This window comes from Oncorhynchus keta, chromosome 28 (genome assembly GCF_023373465.1).
Source record: "Oncorhynchus keta strain PuntledgeMale-10-30-2019 chromosome 28, Oket_V2, whole genome shotgun sequence".
Taxonomy (NCBI): Eukaryota; Metazoa; Chordata; class Actinopteri; order Salmoniformes; family Salmonidae; genus Oncorhynchus; species Oncorhynchus keta.
In genome coordinates, this window is record NC_068448.1 from 52,714,596 (window position 1) to 52,734,998 (window position 20,403).

A 20,403-nucleotide genomic window follows, 5' to 3' on the forward strand; every position below is an offset into this window, starting at 1 on the left:
CGTGGTGTTATCTGAGGCAGACACGGTGGGTCAAGGCTTGGCACCGAGGGCCGACACATGCTAATGAACTTATCTCATTAAATATGCATCAAGCGCCCTCCAGGAACGCACAGCAGAGCGTAGACAAAATTCTCAGGAATTATCGTAACAGTCATTTCCCATTATGTCTCTGTTAAATAAGGAGTGACCTGTCTGATCAATGGGCTGACCTCAACGAGATAGTTCCTCCTGATTCTGCAAGGGAACTTTGCAGATTACTTTAGACTTTTAAGATACTGCATTGACAGTATCAACATAAATGCCCGGGTGTATGGGGGTGTAACCTTGGTATAATATGCTCCCTCTGACGCCAATGTTACAAGTCTATGAAATTAATCAAAGACAATGATGTCAATGAGGGTTGTGGTTATGCAATTAAAGTCTTGGTGCTCACGTTATTATATCACTCATAACTACATTAGGAAGGAACAAAATAGAGTGTGTGTGACAGGTGTTGAATCATCCTAAACAAAGTTGTCTCTTTGTTGATGGACAATTTAGAGTATATTTCCCATGGCTTTTACTCCTTCTCCCACTCTTAATGCGGGTGTATTATTGACTTCTAGTTTATTATTTTGGCATCCAATGGCTTAAATGCTACTACAAGAAAGTATTAACATTTACTGTATATCGGCACCATTGCATTTCATCACATTGTAACAAGACCTTAGCTCAGTTGAAGCATAAAGTATTTCAGCAACTTACAGTTGAACGCTTGAGTGTTTTAAATGGTTTGCCCATGGTATAAATGATGTTAATGGTTGCTCAATTTATGATTGGCAATGAACACATTCGGTTAATTCTCATTTATACGGCTCTGTGATCAAATCAATTGTTCACTAATTTATATATTGCCAAAGTTTGGTTGAAATGATTTGTCCCACTTGCCCAGAACAACAGTATTTTGTTTGTATTTTCTAGGTTTTGTGAAATCCAATCTTTTAATTGCTTAACTGGATTCATGATTGGGCCTAATAAGCTCAAATGTTCTTTTATTCAGGTGCTGTCCGTCTGGATTCAATTGGATAATGTACAGTACATATACTGAAGATTGTCAAGTTCAACGTAAATGTACTGTTTGTGGGTAAAGGGTTCTGAGCTAATACATAAATATCTACACAACAAATTCTCCAGTGTAAAAAAAACAACAATAATTTTACATTGAGAGTGTTAAACCAACACTGAAAGTGGAGTCTGTGAACCCATATAGACACCGGAACAATGTTAAATTAACACACTGCATAGTGTAAAGCCCTTTTCAAATATTTCCAAGTGTGTCTTGCTTTTCGAGTAAATTATATTTACCACCCATGACTGTATTTGTTAGTGACAGAGACATGGTTGTTGTATCCATTTTCTAGAAAAGCAAACCGCTTGAAAACATGTGATTGAAAATAATAAAAGTTGAAAATCCCCACACTGGCTGGATTCCAAAATAAATTATACATCAGCTTGCAAACCAGCATGTGACGAGCAGGCTTGACGTAGCCTGTAAACTATGAGTTTCAGGCCATTGTATTACAGTTCTCAGTGTAATGGTACTCTTTATGGTCATTCTTTGTAGCTTCAGAAATGAGTACATAATTATACCTCAAAACTCCTGTCTAAAGGATTTCAGATTCCCTGCTTTTTTGAGGAAACTACCAACCAGGAAAAATGATAATGATGGGTTTAGTTTTGGTTCAAAGTGATGTGTAGGAGTTTCAGGCCCATGTATTAGGGATCAACTAGGCCCTCAAAATAAGGCTTTATGAACAAAGTATAGTTTGTGTTAAATATACAGCATATTATATATATATATTTTGTGTGTTAGCATATCCGCTTAGGATCGAGGGTATTTCAATTCATTATTGTACTTCGTATACCAATTTTAAGTTAACACAATGCAATTAAACTACACTACTAGCCCATGGCCATGTTGAATGGATAAGCGTTGTAAAGCATTTCTTAGCGTGGGTGATATGAAAGCAGGATTAAATAGTATTTCTCATGTATTAGTTAATGTGAATACCGGACTGTGATAATTAGAGGAATGAGAGACACTGAAAAACAAACACAGTATTGGCTTTCTCTGTTGACACTGGTTTGATATGTTTTCTTTCTGTTATTGTTGACACTGGTCTGATATGTTGTGTTTTTTGTTTTTAATCGGGCATCGCCGAGGTCTACTAAGCCCACATCCAATTGCACACAGACTGTTATTTAAGTGCTCAGAACAGCAGATAGCTTATCTGATGGGTTTATTTAGTGTTTTTTTGGGGAGAAGACTCCAGATGTATCCCAAATGGTACGCTATTTCCTATTTAGTGTCCATAGGGCTCTGGCCAAAAAAATAGTTCACTATAAAGGGAATAGGGTGCTATTTGGGATGCACAACAACTTTTCATTCCAATCTGTAATTGGAATGATTTGGGAGGCAGTGGGACAAGTGATGGCCTCTATTCATCAAGTTGTTTTTATGTGGCACACTGCTTTGCCAAAAATAGGCATCCTCAATTAAATTGTGATCGCTCCCTTTTATAACAAAAGAAGGGAAATCTACTGTTTGTTTTATAAATTATGTCACAATCTTTATTCCTTACGGTTGGTGTGAATTTAGACCTTTGATGGATTATTTCACCATGAAGGTCTGTGATAAAGAAAATGCATAGTTTCTCTATTCCATCATAGGTAGTAGCCACCTGCTAACCTATGGTGCGGTCCGTGCAAACCTGGAAACATGATAAGATTGTACCTGTGGCATGTGTTCACTTCAAAAGGCTATTATCAAGAGCTTTTGAAACTATCAGGAGGCAACAGGCATCAAGTGATGCTTGCTGAAAAGGACACTACTACTATGCAGTTTGTTAAATTTTTTAACAAATATCCTGGATGGGTAAAGCAGGAATGATAGAAAAATATATATACATTCAAGCATGTATGGCACATTTAATCTTCTACTTCCAGATAGGCAAACACCCTCATTTGGAATTCTAAACCATCTCCAATAGCTCAAATGGCATTTGAATGAATAAACAGTGGAAACATTAAATTAGGTAGAAAATATCATATCGGGACAAATAAAATATTCAATAGGACGGGAACTGGGAGTTGAAATATTTGTTGTTAATCTCCAAAGTGTTCATTCACTCGGGCTCCTGAGTGGCACAGCGGTCTAAAGCACTGCATCTCAGTGCAAGAGGCCTCACTACAGTCCCTGGTTTGAATTCAGGCTGTATCACATTCGGCCCTGATTGGGAGTCCCATAGGGCAGCGCACAATTATCCAAGGGTTGTCAGGGTTTGGCCTGGGTAGGCAGTCATTGTCTTATAAGAATTTGTTCTTAACTGACTTGCCTAGTTAATTAAAACATGTAAATAAATAAAAGGTGTGTATAGCTGTCAAATTACAGAATTGTGATTGTTATGGCATAATTATAAGATCATCCATAGTCATTTCTTTCCATACTCTGTTATACTCAAGGTGACATTTTTACCAAAAATGCAGAAAGTCTTTCTTCAAAATTAGTTGCTCTCTTTTGACACAAGCATTATTTTCTGTGTGTTGTGTAATTGGGGCCTATTAACATTATTCAACAGGTGACAGAGATAAAGGATACAGGCGAAGGAGCTTAACATTTCTTTCTGATTTCTCTCCTCCAGGTGATGAGCTCCATTAATCGTTGAACGTGACAGGCAACCCACCCCGGCCAGCGGCTCATAATCTTGGCTGTGTCCAGTCCACTCCTTCACCACGGTTTCAGCATCCCTTCCTCTTTCAGTTGTGATCTGGCTTTCCATTTGTTGGGACTTTAACTTGGAGACCTCAAACTCACAGACCGCCAATGCTTACAAGGAACTGCCTGCTACTGTTCCTTTGGTTTGTCTTCGACAAAGGCTCCCTGTCTCCTGTACGCCCGCCAGGCGCACCGCTGAGCAGGAGCAGTCTGGGAAAGGAGCATCCCAGGAGCCTGGTGGGCCCGATGAGAAATGGGGCATCTGGGTTTCAGAGAGTCAAGAGGGGCTGGGTATGGAACCAGTTCTTCGTGCTGGAGGAGTACATGGGGTCAGACCCACAGTACGTGGGCAAGGTAAGGATGCTTTATGTTGTTATTAATTGCAAGGGAGTGTGTCATAAATCATAGAGCTAAGAGCTCGGGAGAAATTGATGAGGGTGAGAGAGGGATGGAGTTGAAAAGGAAGAGCTACGTTGGTAGTGGTACCAGGAGTAGAGCATGTTTGAATTATAGAGTTCTATGTCCCTTGACATAGCCCGCTATTACCAATTGTCAATTTTTTACTTAGCTTCGCTCCTGGAGCTACATCTGACCATTTTAATCTCATGATGGGTTGTTTTTGGAAAACATCTCTTTTCATGAGTGTATTTGGATATGAATGAAAGAAAAATCAAGGAAAAATGTCTTTCTTTTTGAGATTTATGCCAATGTTTCAATGTCGGGCAGACACTTTTTATTGCAGCTACACACAGCATTCGTGTGGTGAATGGATCAATGACCCGGCAGGAATACATTTAAATTATGGCTCTTGTAAATCTGTCAGAACATCCTAGTTACTAGGGAGGGAGGATTCTGACAGCAGTAAAAGACAGAGGACACGCACCTCCTAGACTAAAGCCGGGTGGAGACTACACCACTTTCAAAATCCTAACATCAATGAGCCTCTCGTGTTAAACAACCCTCTTTCCTGTAGTTTTTTGTGTTGCCAACGATGTGGCACAGACGGTGGTCACACACTAAAACTTGGTCGTGAGGATTCTCGATACCATGCTGTCTCGCAAAAAAAAAATGTTATAAGAACAAATGTAGCAACAAGTTGTAGCTCAAAGCAGCATCATAAACATTCAGTCAGACATTCACACTTGCCATACAGAGTTGAAATATCTAGCCAACATTTAGAATTTAATAACATTGCTTGTGAACGTCAGATCTGTACCGATTTGACGCTTTAGTTAAAGGCAAGTACAAACGCATACTAGTAGTAATTGCTCCTGCTCGAGAGTCCACACATTCTGGGTGATGTGAAACAACGTCATCATCTCACTGGGTTATTCCCTGGCAAGCTATCATTGGCTATTGCTGATCACCGTTCTAAAAACTTGCCGTTGCACATCTCACACTATAAGAGCATTTGTGCCGATAAAATCAACGTTTGAAAATTTCAGGATGTCTGGGACTGCTCAAAGATGAGATCGGGAGCTCTCAGATTGCATCTCTGACCCGCTCACATTAAACAAGTGTTGGTGATGGCCACATGCCCTGAGTAGGCAATGACATGGGGATTTTGTCTCTGATCTCAAAAACTAGTTTGGGACAGCTAAATTGGGGCCAAAATCGTGTAGTGTACACCTGGCCTTATTGAACTGAATTGCATGAAGTCTGCAATTCACAATATGTTTTTTTCTCCTTGATCTGGCTTAAGACATATTTTAACTAAACTCAGAGGGGTTTTAAGGCTGAAGTTGTAATTTGGCACCCCTAGCTTAGGCTGGATAATAGTAAGACTGACTTATCTACCCCGGTGCCACTGCAATCAGCCCTGACGTGCTGCACTGTTTGTGAAAGTCTCACAGGCTAAAGCAGCCCTGGTACTGTCTGTCTGCTGCACTCCAAAATCACTTAATCCCTGGCCGCTGCACCGCTTCAAAATAATTGACTGATTCTCTGCCATATCAAAGGCATTTGGAGATCAAGTCCCTCGACCTTCCGTAGGACAATCTTAAAGAGGGATAATCTGCTGCAACCAAATAAATAGTGTCACGGGATGAGAGACCCAACGGAGCGTATGCTACCTAGACAATGGACACTTGATTAACTGGGTGTCAGACAGTGGCTTTTCTTGCAGGGATTTAGATCAAGCACAGTCTTCGTACAGATACTGTATCCATAATATATCCATAATTATGGGTTATTGTTTTACTGTTTTATTTTCCAGAGTGTAATTGACCAGAGTGGGCTGTAATGCGGCTGGAATTAATGTCTGTAATACATCAAGACTAGACTTTGCAGCAATACATTCACATCAGAACACAAACATAATTACTATGCATTCATTCTAGAATAGAGTTTACCAACATCCAACAACCAGCTTGTTTATGCACTTCGCCTAGCTACTTGTACTAACAGACACAGGATGAGCTGCAGAGAAAAGACCTGGGATGCATCCCAAATGGCATCCTATTCCCTATATAGTGCTCTAGTTTTAACCAGGGCCCACAGTGTGCACCAGATATGGAATAGGGTACAATTTGGTAAGCAGACCAGGTCTCCTCTCTGCTGCTCAAATCAAATTTTTCAAATACGCTGAACCAACAATGCAGTTGAAGAAATATAGTTAATGCAGTATTTACTAAATAAAATAAAGTAAAAATACCTAAATAATCAAAAATGTATACAATACATTTACATAACAATAATGATGCTATATACAGGGTGTACTGGTACCCAGTCAATGTGCAGGGGTACAGGTTAGTCGAGGTAATTTGTAAAGTGACTATGCATAGATAATAAACGTCTGCTGCTACTCGCTGGTTTTTGTGGGGGGTTTTACGGTTTCTTGGTCAGTGACTAGGAGTTTCTTGTTTATTTCTAAATCATATCTTAAATGTGACTTTGATTATACCCCTGCTTACACATAGATGATTCCATATTGTGAATGTTCTCCATGGGTTAGGTTGAGGAAGGACTCTTGGACATGTTCTCTCCAAATTAAGTATGATGAATAGGTTGTGTCATCTTGCCCTGCTGATAATCTCAGATGACGTCATTAAGGCTTCATGGGAAAACGTTTTTGGGATGTCATGAATTCACAACTTGGGGAGGCCTTATGAGGAAAATTCAAAGCTGCTGTGATTTATTCCAAAGATCTGAATTAATTTACAGAATGGGTTCTGCTTTCTGACTTAGACGAGACATCGAAATTGGTCCAACAGAAGTGTGCTTGCCAAGAAAGTAATGACAACACCCTCTTGCAGTGGCCAAAACACAAAAGGGCGACAACCAAAACAGAATAACACAACAACAACATCCCTATTACTGAAAATAAAAAGTCTAATGAGATGCCCCCTGTTTAAACCTCCATAACACTGCATCCCTCATGTTTGCATCTACTTCTATTGCAATCCAAATAGATGAAGGTTACAGTTCTGTGGTGAATAAAATGGTTATATTACTGGAGTAGGGAATGGCAGGGAAGAGGGAAGAAAGGGAATTCTGAAAGGAATTTTTTAAGACTTCTTCACAAGAACTGCCTTCTCGTCTATTTCGGAATAATGAATGCAAGCAAAGCAACGTTTGTTTTCTTCTGTGACACGCCAGAGGAGGAAAAATCTTCGTTTGCATTCTCACTTGTCAATGTGTCAAAGGAATAAACGCAATAAAACAACAATGACTCGCATGCATTCGACTTTACTTATGCAAAAATAAATAGCATTTGGGGCATTGCATTGTTTTTACTTTGAGTACTACCAATCCCCTAAAGCAGAATTTCTGCAATGTTCCATATACAGAGATTTAAAACAGTAAAACAAAAATGGTATTCTCTGCTGGTCTATAATGCCCTTCACACAGCACTTTATGAGGGCAATCCGTTATGCATTCACTTGATACATTAAATACAAACATAAATCTTTCTTCATTGATTACAAAATAACTTAGTTTGCTCTCTATGGGATCACATTACTGTCTGTACAAGCTGCAGAAAAACACCAATGCCTTAGTAACAAAAACAGCAGATCAACAATTTAACATTTTATTAGAAGGAAATAAAGGCCTGGAGAGCCTTGGGGGATAATGTAACAAGACTGACACACTCAACAATTAGATCATGTCCTACAGTCCCAATGTTGAGCAATGGCTATCTGCAAGAAAAACTGCTATCAGTTGATAGGCCATAAATCAAGTCCCACTCCTTCTTCTCAATCACTATTAAACTCTCCCCGCTGTACTCAGCAGCATGCACTCTCTCTCTATAACATTTCTTTTTGCCATCTTGTCAGACATCACTATAATGGTTATGAATGACTGTGTCCCACAAAAGTTGTAGTTTTGGAGAGTAGCTGACATACCAGGCTGTTTCGGCCCACTTTCGGCAATGTGTTTGTCAGAAATTACATGCAAGCTAGCTATCATAAAGCCACTGTACTGTGTATACAGTGTCCATATGGAAATAAATATATTTAACGTCACGTAAAATGTATTTGAAGTAGAAGTAGATGCATGTTTAGCATAAATGAAAATGTATGTAATGCCTGACAATGTCATCTCGTCTGCATGGTGGCCAAAGTGGTTTCTTAAATAACTCGTTAGGTATTGATCAATGGTGATATTTTTTGGGGCCACCAAACCAAAACTTTGGCAGGGATATCATTTAAATTACACATTTTTACATCGTGTCATAAAGAGCACATGTTCAACTTCCTAAAAAACAAGTTTCCCCATCTTAAGAGACATTTTAAAAAGTACTATAGTAAGTGCCTCTCTTGATTAAATAATGAAAAACAATCTAGTGAGACCAGGTACCAGGCTGTTTTTATTATTATTTTAATTTTATTTTGTTTCGATTTATACAAATCTATACATCATACAACATTCAACAATATGTCACATTGTAGGTCCAAGTCTTGTGCTTCCAATTATTGGTATTATCCAGCTCTACAGTAGATGATTAGCGGTGTTATGCTGTGTTTATAACCAAGTGGGAATATAACACATCTGGGAAAAATCCACTTGAACGGCCCGCCAACTGGTAATTACTAGTTATATCAGCCGTGAATCCCCTTCTGACAGGGGGAATGACATTTTGTTGTATGCAACAGGGAGGGGCAATTTAATGCAAGATTCACATTGTTAAAACGTTTCTAGCCTGTCTATGGGTAACAGGGTTGACGTGTCATCCTCGACCTGCTCAGTTTTTCACCACAAAACACCAGAAAATGGCAAAAAAGAGTAGAACCAGCTCACCTACTTTTTCCACCATGATTTGAATATTGGATGTTCAATGTTTCGTTTAAAATTCATGTAAAAAGGAATAGTTTCACCATATTGAAATGAGAGTACAGTTAATGTAACAGGGTTGACCTTAAAATGAATCACTAATCACATTAAATAAATAATAATCTTCAGAAACAAATTTGTCAAAGCAACAAAATAATTATGGCTTTACAATTATGGTGAAAACTTGGTGGTAAGTGGGTTAGAATCTTCTTAGAAGTCACCTTATCTTTATTCATATCTTTATTCATGTAAAAAAAAATCTGATTTATTTAATTCTACATGTGGTCTATATTAAACGGCACTTCATTTCATATAACAGGCTTTTAAATTTCAATATATATTTTGATGTATTCAAACTGTATTAAATCAATTTAAATAAATCATCTTTAGGCCAATTTATTATTTTTCACATGTAAAGTATTTAATTTATGTAAAAATACATTTTAATTCTTCAATATGGATGGTACTTCCCGTTCAGTGAGAACTTAGAACATGTGTAATGTCACAGTATTCCCTTGACAACAGTTGATAGGGAAGTGGACACTACAGCTTGACGTTGGGGCGAAGTAAATAACAACAAAAAACAGTACAGTACGTTGTTTTCCCAGCACTTTAGTCATACGTGATAGAATGAAAGCAGATATCTTTTGATTATGATGTTGAGCAATTGATGAGACCTACAATCTTTGAAAAAGGCAGCCAATGTTGCTGTAACAGCATACTAGCAGAATATACTGTATGGATTGGATTTATTCTATTTTCAATGGAAGCAAAATTACATCTCTTTCTCTCAATCTTTCACCCCTTCTCTCTTTCTCGTTCTTGGTGTATGTGCCTGTGTGTGTGTTGTGACTTCTGTCACAAGATCACATAGAGTCTTTGTTCAAGATCACATACACGCCAATCAGTTTGATATGGGTTTCACTGGGCACACAGAAAGCTTTCGTGGTCTCTGGGCTCATGGTGTATTTACAAAGGCTGTGGCTCAGTGGGACACCCCTGTGTTGGTTTCCCTGAAAGAACCACACTGCAGACCCATATCCTTTTCATAGGAATATGAATGGCATGATAGTGGGGCAGTTGCTATGGCTTTTTTAAAGAATCATAGAGTAGTATACTAGATCAAATCATTAAAAACGTAACCATGGAAAGTGTAAGGTTTAGAAATTACTTTAAGGTGGCCATAATGTACAATATAAAGCAGGGGTGTCAAACTAATGTTGCCCTGGGGGCCACATTCTGTCTTCATCAAGGTTCAAAGGGCCACACTGAAAATGTGTTATTTTTTTTACGCAAAGGAAATATGTCTTCTATCGCTGTTTTGGGGGGACTTTTTATGCTCCCTTACTGTCTAGCTTTAATTTCAGTGATTATCAGCGAGCTGAACACAGTCAAGAAATGGTATGAATTATAAGTGTAACGGTCGTCGTCATCCAATGAGGAAGAATCGGACCAAAGCGCAGCGTGGTAAGTGTTCATGACTTTTATTTAAACTGAACACTAGAACAAAATAACAAAGTGAATAAACAAAACCGAAACAGTCCTGTCAGGTGCAGAACACTAAACAGAAAACAACTACCCACAAAACATAGGAGGGAAAATGTTACGGCTTTCTTGGTGTGAAGGAGAGTCGGACCAAAATGTGGCGTGTAGATTGCGATCCATGTTTATTAAACTGAAGCAACACGAATCTAAATACAAACACTACAAAACAATAAACATAACGAAAACCGAAACAACCTAATACTGGTGCAAATAAACACAGCACAAGGACATCAGGACGCTAAGGACAATCACCCACGAAACACTCAAAGAATATGGCTGCCTAAATATGGTTCCCAATCAGAGACAACGATAAACACCTGCCTCTGACAGCCATAGACTTAACTAGAACACCCCACTAAGCTACAATCCCAATACCAACACACCACATACAAAAACCCATGCCACACCCTGGCCTGACCAAATAAATGAAGATAAACACAAAATACTTTGACCAGGGCGTGACAGAACCCCTCCCCCAAGGTGCGGACTCCCGGACGCACACCAAAAACCATAGGGGAGGGTCCGGGTGGGCGTCTGTCCATGGTGGCGGCTCCAGCGCGGGACCCCACTCTATCAAAGTCTTAGTCCCTCCTCCTCGCGTCCTTGGATAGTCCACCCTCGCCACCGACCATGGCCTAGTAGACCTCACCCAGAACCCCACTGGACTGAGGGGCAGCTCGGGACTGAGGGGCAGCTCGGCACTGAGGGGCAGCTCGGCACTGAGGGGTAGCTCGGCACTGAGGGGTAGCTCGGCACTGAGGGGTAGCTTGGCACTGAGAGGAAGCTCGGCACTGAGAGGAAGCTCAGGCAGGTAGTTGGATCTGGCAGATCCTGGCTGGCTGGCGGTTCTGGCAGATCCTGGCTGACTGGCGGATCTAGAAGAGTCTGGCTGACTGGCGGATCTGGAAGAGTCTGGCTGACTGGCGGATCGAGAGGAGTCTGGCTGACTGGGAGATCTGGAAGAGTCTGGCTGACTGGCGGATCTAGAAGAGTCTGGCTGACTGGCGGATCTGGAAGAGTCTGGCTGACTGGCGGATCGAGAGGAGTCTGGCTGACTGGGAGATCTGGAAGAGTCTGGCTGACTGGCAGATCTGGAAGAGTCTGGCTGACTGGCGGATCCTGGCAGACTGACGGATCTGGCTGCTCCATGCTGACTGGCAGCTCTGGCTGCTCCATGCTGACTGGCGGCTCTGGCTGCTCCATGCAGACTGGCAGCTCTGGCGGCTTCTTGCGGACTGGCAGCTCTGTCGGCTTCTTGCTGACTGGCAGCTCTGGCGGCTTTTTGCAGACTGGCAGCTCTGGCGGCTTCTTGCAGACTGGCAGCTCTGGCGGCTTCTTGCAGACTGGCAGCTCTGGCGGCTTCTTGCAGACTGGCAGCTCTGGCGGCTTCTTGCAGACTGGCAGCTCTGGCGGCTTCTTGCAGACTGGCAGCTCTGGCGGCTTCTTGCAGACTGGCAGCTCTGGCGGCTTCTTGCAGACTGGCAGCTCTGGCCGCTCCTTGCAGACTGGCAGCTCCTTGCAGACTGGCAGCTCCTTGCAGACTGACAGCTCTGGCTGCTCCATGCAGGCTGGCAGCTCTGGCTGCGCTGAACAGGCAGGAGACTCCGGCAGCGCTGTAGAGGAGGAAGGCTCTGACAGCGGTAAACAGGCGGGAGACTCCGGCAGCGCAGGAGAGGAGGAAGGCTCTGGCAGCGCTGTAGAGGAGGAACGCTCTGGCAGCGCTAAACAGGCGGGAGACTCTAGCAGCGCAGTAGAGAAGGAGGGCTCTGGCAGCGCTGAACAGGCGGAAGACTCCGGCAGCGCTGTAGAGGAGGAAGGGTCTGGCGGCGCTAAACAGGCGAGGCGCACTGCAGGCCTGATGCGTGGTGCTGGCACTGGTGGTACTGGGCCGAGGACACGCACAGGAAGCCTGGTGCGGGGAGCTGCCACCGGAGGGCTGGTGTGTGGAGGTGGCACAGGATGGGCTAGACCGTGAAGGCGTACTGGAGATCTTGAGAGCAGGGCTGGCACAGGACGTGCAAGGTTAGGGAGGTGCACAGGAGGCCTGGCCTCAGGACGAGTATGAAGCGCTGACCCAGGTGCCATCAAATCCCCGACACGCTCCGTCGGGCGAATTCCATGCTTAAAGCACCAACACAGCAACTCCTTCATTTCTCTCTCCTCCAATTTCCCCATTAACTCCTTCACAGTCTCTGCTTCGCTCACCTCCAACACCGGCTCTGGTTCTGGTCTCCTCCTTGGCTCCTCACGATAAACAGGGGGAGTTGGCTGAGGTCTGACTCCTGATTCTGCCACACTCTCCCTGAGTCGGACCAAAATGCGGCGTGTAGATTGCAATCCATGTTTATTAAACTGAAGCAACACGAATCTAAATTCAAACACTACATACCAATAAACGTAACGAAAGCCGAAACAGCCTAATACTGGTGCAAATAAACACAGCACAAGGACATCAGGACACTAGGACAATCACCCACAAAACACTCAAAGAATATGGCTGCCTAAATATGGTTCCCAATCAGAGACAACGATAAATACCTGCCTCTGATTGAGAACCACTTCAGACAGCCATAGACTTAACGAGAACACCCCACTAAGCTACAATCCCAATACCAACACACCACATACAAAAACCCATGCCACACCCTGGCCTGACCAAATAAATGAAGATAAACACAAAATACTTCGACCAGGGCGTGAAAGAAAACGCTTCCTAAGTATGGTTCCCAATCAGAGACCACGATAGTCAGCTGTCCCTGATTGAGAACCATACCCAGCCAAAACAAAGAAATACAAAACAGAAAAAAGAACCCCAAATTACACCATGACCAAACGAAAATAGAGACATAAAAAGCTCTCTAAGGTCAGGGCGTGACAATAAGTATTCAACCGCCTTAGATTTCTTCACATTTTATTGTGTTAAAATGTTGGATTGAAATGGATTTAATTGTTAGCGATCTACACAAAATACTCTGTAATGTCAAAGTGGAAGAAATATGTATATATTTTTTAAAGATTATTAATGAAAATGAAACAAGTATACACTGAGTATACAAAACATTATGAATAACTGCTCTTTCCATGACATAGACTGACCAGGAGAATCCAGATGAAAGCTATGATACCTTATTGATGTCACTTGTTAAATCCACTTCAAATCAGTGCAGATGAAGGGGAGGAGACAGGTAAAGAATGATTTGAGCCTTGAAATAATTGAGTATTGCGTACTGTGTATGAGTGCCATTCAGAGGGTGAATGGGCAAGACAAAATATTTAAATGCCTTTGAGGTATGGTAGTAAGTGCCAGGCACCCCGCTTTGTGTCAAGAACTGCTAAGCTACTGGGTCTTTTTCACGCTCAACAGTTTCCCATGCGTATCAAGAATGGTCCACCACCCAAAGGACAGCCAGCATTGGAGTCAACATCCCGTGCTTTTGACAGCTTGTAGAGTCCACCTTGTAGATTCCATGCCCAATGCCAACTCAATATTAGGAAGATGTTCTAAGTATTCTGTACACTCAGTGTATCTTGATTAGATAGGTAATCACATCCCTGAGTCAATACATGTTAGAAACACCTTTGGCAGATATTATATATGTGAGTCTTAAGTTAAGTCTCGAAAAGATTTGCACATCTGAATTGTTCAATATTTGCCCACTATTCTTTTCAAAACATCTTCAAGCTCTGTCGAGGTACTGGGGATCATGGCGAGGCAGCCATTTTCAAGTTTTGCAATAATGTTCAAGAAAATTCAAGTCAACCCTGCAACTTGCCCACTCAGGAACATTTATTGTCTTCTTGGTCAACAATTCCAGTGTAGATTTGTCCTTGTGAAAGGTGAATTGACAGCTCTTTGGTCTTGGCCATAGTGGAGTTTGGAGTGTGACTGTTTGATGTTGTGGACAGGTGTCTTTTATACTGATAACAAGTTCAAACAGGTGCAATTAATACAGGTAACGAGTGGAGGATAGAGGAGCCTCTTAAAGAAGACGTTACAGGTCTGTGAGAGCCAGATAATCTTGCTTGTTTGTAGGTAACCGAATACTTTTTTACCACCATATTTTGCAAATAAATTCATTAAAAATCCTATAATGTGATTTTCTGGATTTTCTTTTCTCATTTTGTCCATCATAGTTGAAGTGTACCTATGATGAAAATTACAGGCCTCTCTTATCTTTTTAAGTGGGAGAACTTGCACAATTGGTGGCTGACTAAATACTGGACATGTGATAGTGTGCAAATGCATTGACAGTATGTTCCGATACCGCGTTTTCTTTTTCACCACTTATATCGTAAAGGTCTCTCATTTGAATATGAGTCAATAAAAGTGTTTGTTGGAAAGGGCAGCCGTGTTTTCCCAAAAACTTGTTTACCTACGTGGTGCTGGGCTGACAAGAACTTGCAATTCTTAATATTATTGATGGCTCTCCCCTTGCCAGTTTCTTCCAACATTTTGCCACGATTTATGACTGGCGTTGGGTCTGCAATTTAATATTTTAGTGAAAACCTATCATTAGGCTGTAAACTTTTTTCAAGAAGACTTATGTGTGATTGATCACCACGTCCCCCAACAACAAAGTGAGATTTTCAATGCCAGACTATTTGAGGTTTAGACACTTCATTGTTATTATCCCACACACTGCGTTCCACATTGCAATCAATGATAATGATAAGCCTATAACAGCAGCATGGCTTTACCTGCTTTGCATAACTGTAAAACAATGCATGGGTGAACAGCCTTTCCCCCTAACCACTAATATGGTGGCCAGTGGACAATATAGTAAAATAGCTCAATTGTAACAGTTAATGGTTGAGAGACAATGCTTAATTACTAGCCTAGAATCACGGGGTCATTAGCTTGCATGTCTTGCACCATGCAAAATCATGGAGAAGTCTGTTCAATGACCTTCAAGCTAATCAAGGTTGCCATGCATAGAGACATAGCAAAGGAGTTGACAATTATCAAGTTGATCTATCCATGAAGCATGCCTAAAGCATTAAAATGGATGTCTGATATAATACAGTACTTTATGGAACCACAGAGGAGGATGAATTGAGGACAGAGTTTTGGCTGTTCGCTCTGCATGTCAGATTGTTTGTGGTGTACATGCAGCAATTAGATATTTACATTTCATGATTTGTGAAACAGTATATTCTGAATTAGGGAAATATGTTTGAATGCAGGGATGAAATATCATAATGAATATAGATTAGACTCCTAACTGTAATGATGTTCTTATACTCTTTAAACAAATCCACTTTAATCTCATTCCAGTGTTTTCCTCAAAGGCTCAATGCCAAAATAATTAATGGATGCAGATGTGAAGTAATTGGAACGGATCACTGTACCTATAATAATGCGTCAGGTCTGCCAGTAATTTCATTGCTCATTACAATGTGTTAGCTGATGGCATTTACAATTGTAATGTATGTTGATGATGAATATAGCAAGTCTCTGAAAGGAGAGGAGCTAAAATGAAAGATAATGATGACATTCATCTAGCTCTGCAACTATATATTAAATGTTCATATTTTTGTCCACTTTAATAATGGGTTCTGCTTGAATCGGCTTTGGAACATATTTCAAAATGGTTAATGTTACAATCAGTATCAGTTACCGGGCCTGCTCAAGAACTTGCTACCTGAACAAAGATGAATAATATCACAATGTCTTTTTGCTAAATTCCAACCTATTTCCTGTTGTGTACTATATATGGAATATTGTGCCATTTTGGATGCAACCAATGACTAAGCCTAGATGAGAAAATACACTCAGCAAAAAAAGAAACGTCCCTATTTCAGGACCATGTCTTTCAAAGATAATTCATAAAAATCCAAATAACTTCATAGATCTTCATTGCAAAGGGTTTAAACACTGTTTCCCATGCTTGATCAATGAACAATTATTAATGAATATGCACCTGTGGAACGGTCATTAAGACAATAACAGCTTGCAGAAGTTAAGCAATTAAGGTCACAGTTATGAAAAACACCAAAAGAAAGATGCCCAGGGTCCCTGTTCATCTCTGTGAAAGTGCCTTAGGCATGCTGCAAGGAGGCATGAGGACTGCAGATGTGGCCAGGGAAATATATTTTAATGTATGTACTGTGAGACGCCTAAGAGAGCGCTACAGGGAGACAGGACGGATAGCTGATCATCCTCGCAGTGGCAGACCACGTGTAGCAACACCTGCACAGGATTGGTACATCTGAACATCACACCTGCAAGACAGGTACAGGATGGCAACAACAACTGTCTGAGTTACACCAGGAATGCACAATCCCTCCATCAGTGTTCAGACTGTCCGCAATAGGCTGAGAGAGGCTGGACTGAGGGCTTTTAGGCCTGTTGTAAAAGCAGGTCCTCACCAGACATCAATGGCAACAACGTCGCCTATGGGCACAAACCCACCGTCGCTGGACTAGACAGGACTGGCAAAAAGTGGTCTTCACTGATGAGTCGCGGTTTTGTCTCACCAGGGGTGATGGTCGGATTCGCGTTTATCGTTGAAGGAATGAGCGTTACACTGAGGTCTGTACTCTGGAGCGGGATCGATTTGGAGGTGGAGGGTCCGTCATGGTCTGGGGCGGTGTGTCACAGCCTCATCGGACTGAGCTTGTTGTCATTGCAGGCAATCTCAACGCTGTGCGTTATAGGGAAGAAATAATCCTCCCTCATGTGGTACCATTCCTGCAGGCTCATCCTGACATGACCCTCCAGCATGACAATGCCACCAGCCTTAGTGCTCATTCTGTGCGTGACTTCCTGCAAGACAGGAATGTCAGTGTCAGCCATGGCCAGTGAAGAGCCCGGATCTCAATCCCATTGAGCACGTCTGGGACCTGTTGGATCGGGGGTGAGGGCCAGGGCCACTCCCCCCAGAAATGTCCGGGAACTTGCAGGTGCCTTGGTGGAAGAGTGCCAGCAAGAACTGGCAAATCTGGTACAGTCCATGAGGAGGAGATGCACTGTAGTACTTCATTCAGCTGGTGGCCACACCAGATACTGACTGTTTCTTTTGATTTTGACCCCCCCCCCTTTGTTCAGGGACACATTATTACATTTATGTTTGTCACATTTCTGTGGAAGTTGTTGAATTTTGTTAAGTTTCTACAAATATTTACATATGTTAATTTGATGAAAATAAACACAGTTTACGTGGACGTTTCTTCTTTTGCTGAGTTTATATTGTGTGGTCCTTCTGTGGCTCATTTGGTAGAGCATGGCACTTGTAATGCCAGGGTAGTGGGTTCGATTCCCGGGACCACCCATACGTAGAATGTATGCACACATGACTGTAAGTCGCTTTGGATAAAAGCGTCAGCTAAATGGCATATATTATATTGTAAGATATATATTTTTTCTTGTCTTTATTAGTGTTTAATCAACTGTGATATGAGAAAAGGTGTCATGTTTTGGCCTCTACGACCAATAATCAATAATTTGCGACAAATTAAAACATTATACAAATGCCATGTCATATCATCCGAAATCCAAACACAGGAGATTAATTTAACCCCAATAACATCATTTCTGTCAAAACCCCAAAGGATGTCAGATGGTAAGATTGCAAAAGAGTCTGTATAGACCTCAATTGCCATCCAGGAATATCCCATTTTGAATAGATAATAACTTTTTCTTCATAGGTGATAGGCCTACGGTGTACTAGCTAGCTACCATCTGGAGCCCCACCATGCGCACATATAAAGTCTCTAGGCCAACAGTGTAGGTAGATACCCTCTGAGCTCTTCTATTGCTGTATTTAAGCCTCGTTCTCATTGCTCTCAGCTGGAACCATGCTACTTAAGATGTTGCATTACCAACATGAAACTCTTATAATCCCGGGTCCGGGAATCCAATTATAGCGTTTTCTTCAGAGGTTGGTTACATTTACCAATTTAATCACTGGAATTAATCAATATGCGTCTCTACTGCATGACCAATGTGGGAGCAAAGCAGCCGTCGCTGAAAATCCTCCAGGAGAGTCCCAGGCAGGCTGCTCACCACCCAGACTCCCCATGAACAGAACAGTACTGTAGCACACTATTCACACAAGACATTATTAAAAAGGCCCTTCAAAATCTCCTGTGTGGTTTCTTAACTGTATCAGGTAATACCGTATTTTCATGTCTAAAACAGGACAGAAGGGTAAATGTTAATTAGATATTCACTGTACATTTTGTCATGTTATACTGCAGGCATATTCTAGTATATACTTCTTCATTGCCCTCAGTACCTGACTGTCCATGGTGAGCAATCAAAAAGGCTGTTAAAGTTTGATTTTTAACAAGCTAAAGTTGTATTATTCCCCTAACAGACACACATTAGACGATAATGAGACATGCATATAATTATTCTTCTGACAACTTGTTTCTTATTATAGATGAATAGTGTCAACAAGAGTGGGGGATCTTGCTAATTGCACCTATTATGAAGAAGGAAGTGTCTAGCATTTAAGGGACTAACACCTGTCTAACACCAAACACCTGCAATGCACCAACTCAATAGATGGATCATCTCTAGGGAAATAATCTGTTCAAATTAAACAACAGCATTATTATCGTAGATAAAGCTGTGAATTCAAAACATGTTTCTCAGGTATCTGGAGTATGTTTTATGTATGGCATTAAATTGTGGCATAGTTCCTCAGGCTGCATCGCAAATGGCACCATATTGCTTTAATGGTGCACTAATTTGGACCAGGGCCGCACTAGGTTTAACCAATTACCTTCAGAAGTCACATAATTAGTTCAGAAGTCCACCTGTATGCAATCTGTATGCAGTCACAATTGTCACATGATCTCAGTATAATTACACCTGTTCTGAAAGGCCCCAGAGTCTGCAACACCATTAAGCAAGGGGCACCACCAAGCAAGAGGCACTATGGAGACCAAGGAGCTCTCCAAACAGGCCAGGAACAAAGTTGTGGAGAGGTACAGATCAGGATTGAGTTATAAAAAAAAAAGAAAAACTTTGAACATCCCACGGAGCGCCATTAAATCCATTATTTAAAAAATGAAAGAATATGGCACTACAACAAACCTCCCAAGAGAGAGCCGCCCACCAAAACTCACGAACCAGGCAAGGAGGGCATTATTCAGAGAGGCAACAAAGAGACCAAAGATAACAATGAAGGAGCTGTTAAGCTCCACAGCGGAGATTGGAGTATCTGTCCATAGGACCACTTAAAGCCGTACACTCCACAGAGCTGTGCTTTACGGAAGAGTGGCCAGAAAAAAGCCATTGCTTAAGGAAAAAAATAAGCAAACACGTTTGGTGTTTGCCAAAAGGCATGTGGGAGACTCTCCAAATAGTGGAAGAGGGTAACTCTGGTCAGATGAGACGAATATCGAGCTTTTTGGCCATCAAGGAAAACGCTATGTCTGGCACAAATCCAACACCTTTCATTACCCCGAGAACCCCATCCCCACCCAGCATCATGCTGTGTGGATGTTTTTCATCGGCAGGGACCGTGAGACTGGACAGAATTGAAGGAATGATGGATGCCGCTAAATACAGGGAAAGTCTTGAGGGAAACCTGCTTCAGTGTTCCAGAATTTTGAGACTAGGACAGCGGTTCACCTTCCAGCAGTACAATGACCCTAAGCATACTGCTAAAGCAACACTCACGTTGTTTATGGGGAAACATTTAAATGTCTTGGAATGGCCTAGTCAAAGTCGTACCCTTATCCTACTCCTCCTCTGTTCCTCTGGTGATGTGGAGGTTAATCCAGACCCTGCAGTGGCTAGCTCCACTCCCATTCCTCAGGCGCTCTCATTTGTTGACTTCTGGAACCGTAAAGCTTTGGTTTCATGCATGTTAACATTA

General features: G+C 41.7%; 1 protein-coding gene across 1 annotated transcript in view; it reads left to right on the plus strand.

The window, feature by feature from the left end:
• LOC118361556 (cadherin-12-like) overlaps positions 1-20,403 on the plus strand; it is a 193,346-nt gene that overhangs the window by 77,934 nt on the left and 95,009 nt on the right. Inside the window, exon 2 of the mRNA XM_035741578.2 lies at positions 3,681-4,108. Within this exon, the coding sequence (XP_035597471.1) occupies positions 3,863-4,108 (246 nt within the window). The 5' untranslated portion in view covers positions 3,681-3,862. The remainder of the gene's footprint in view (positions 1-3,680; positions 4,109-20,403) is intronic.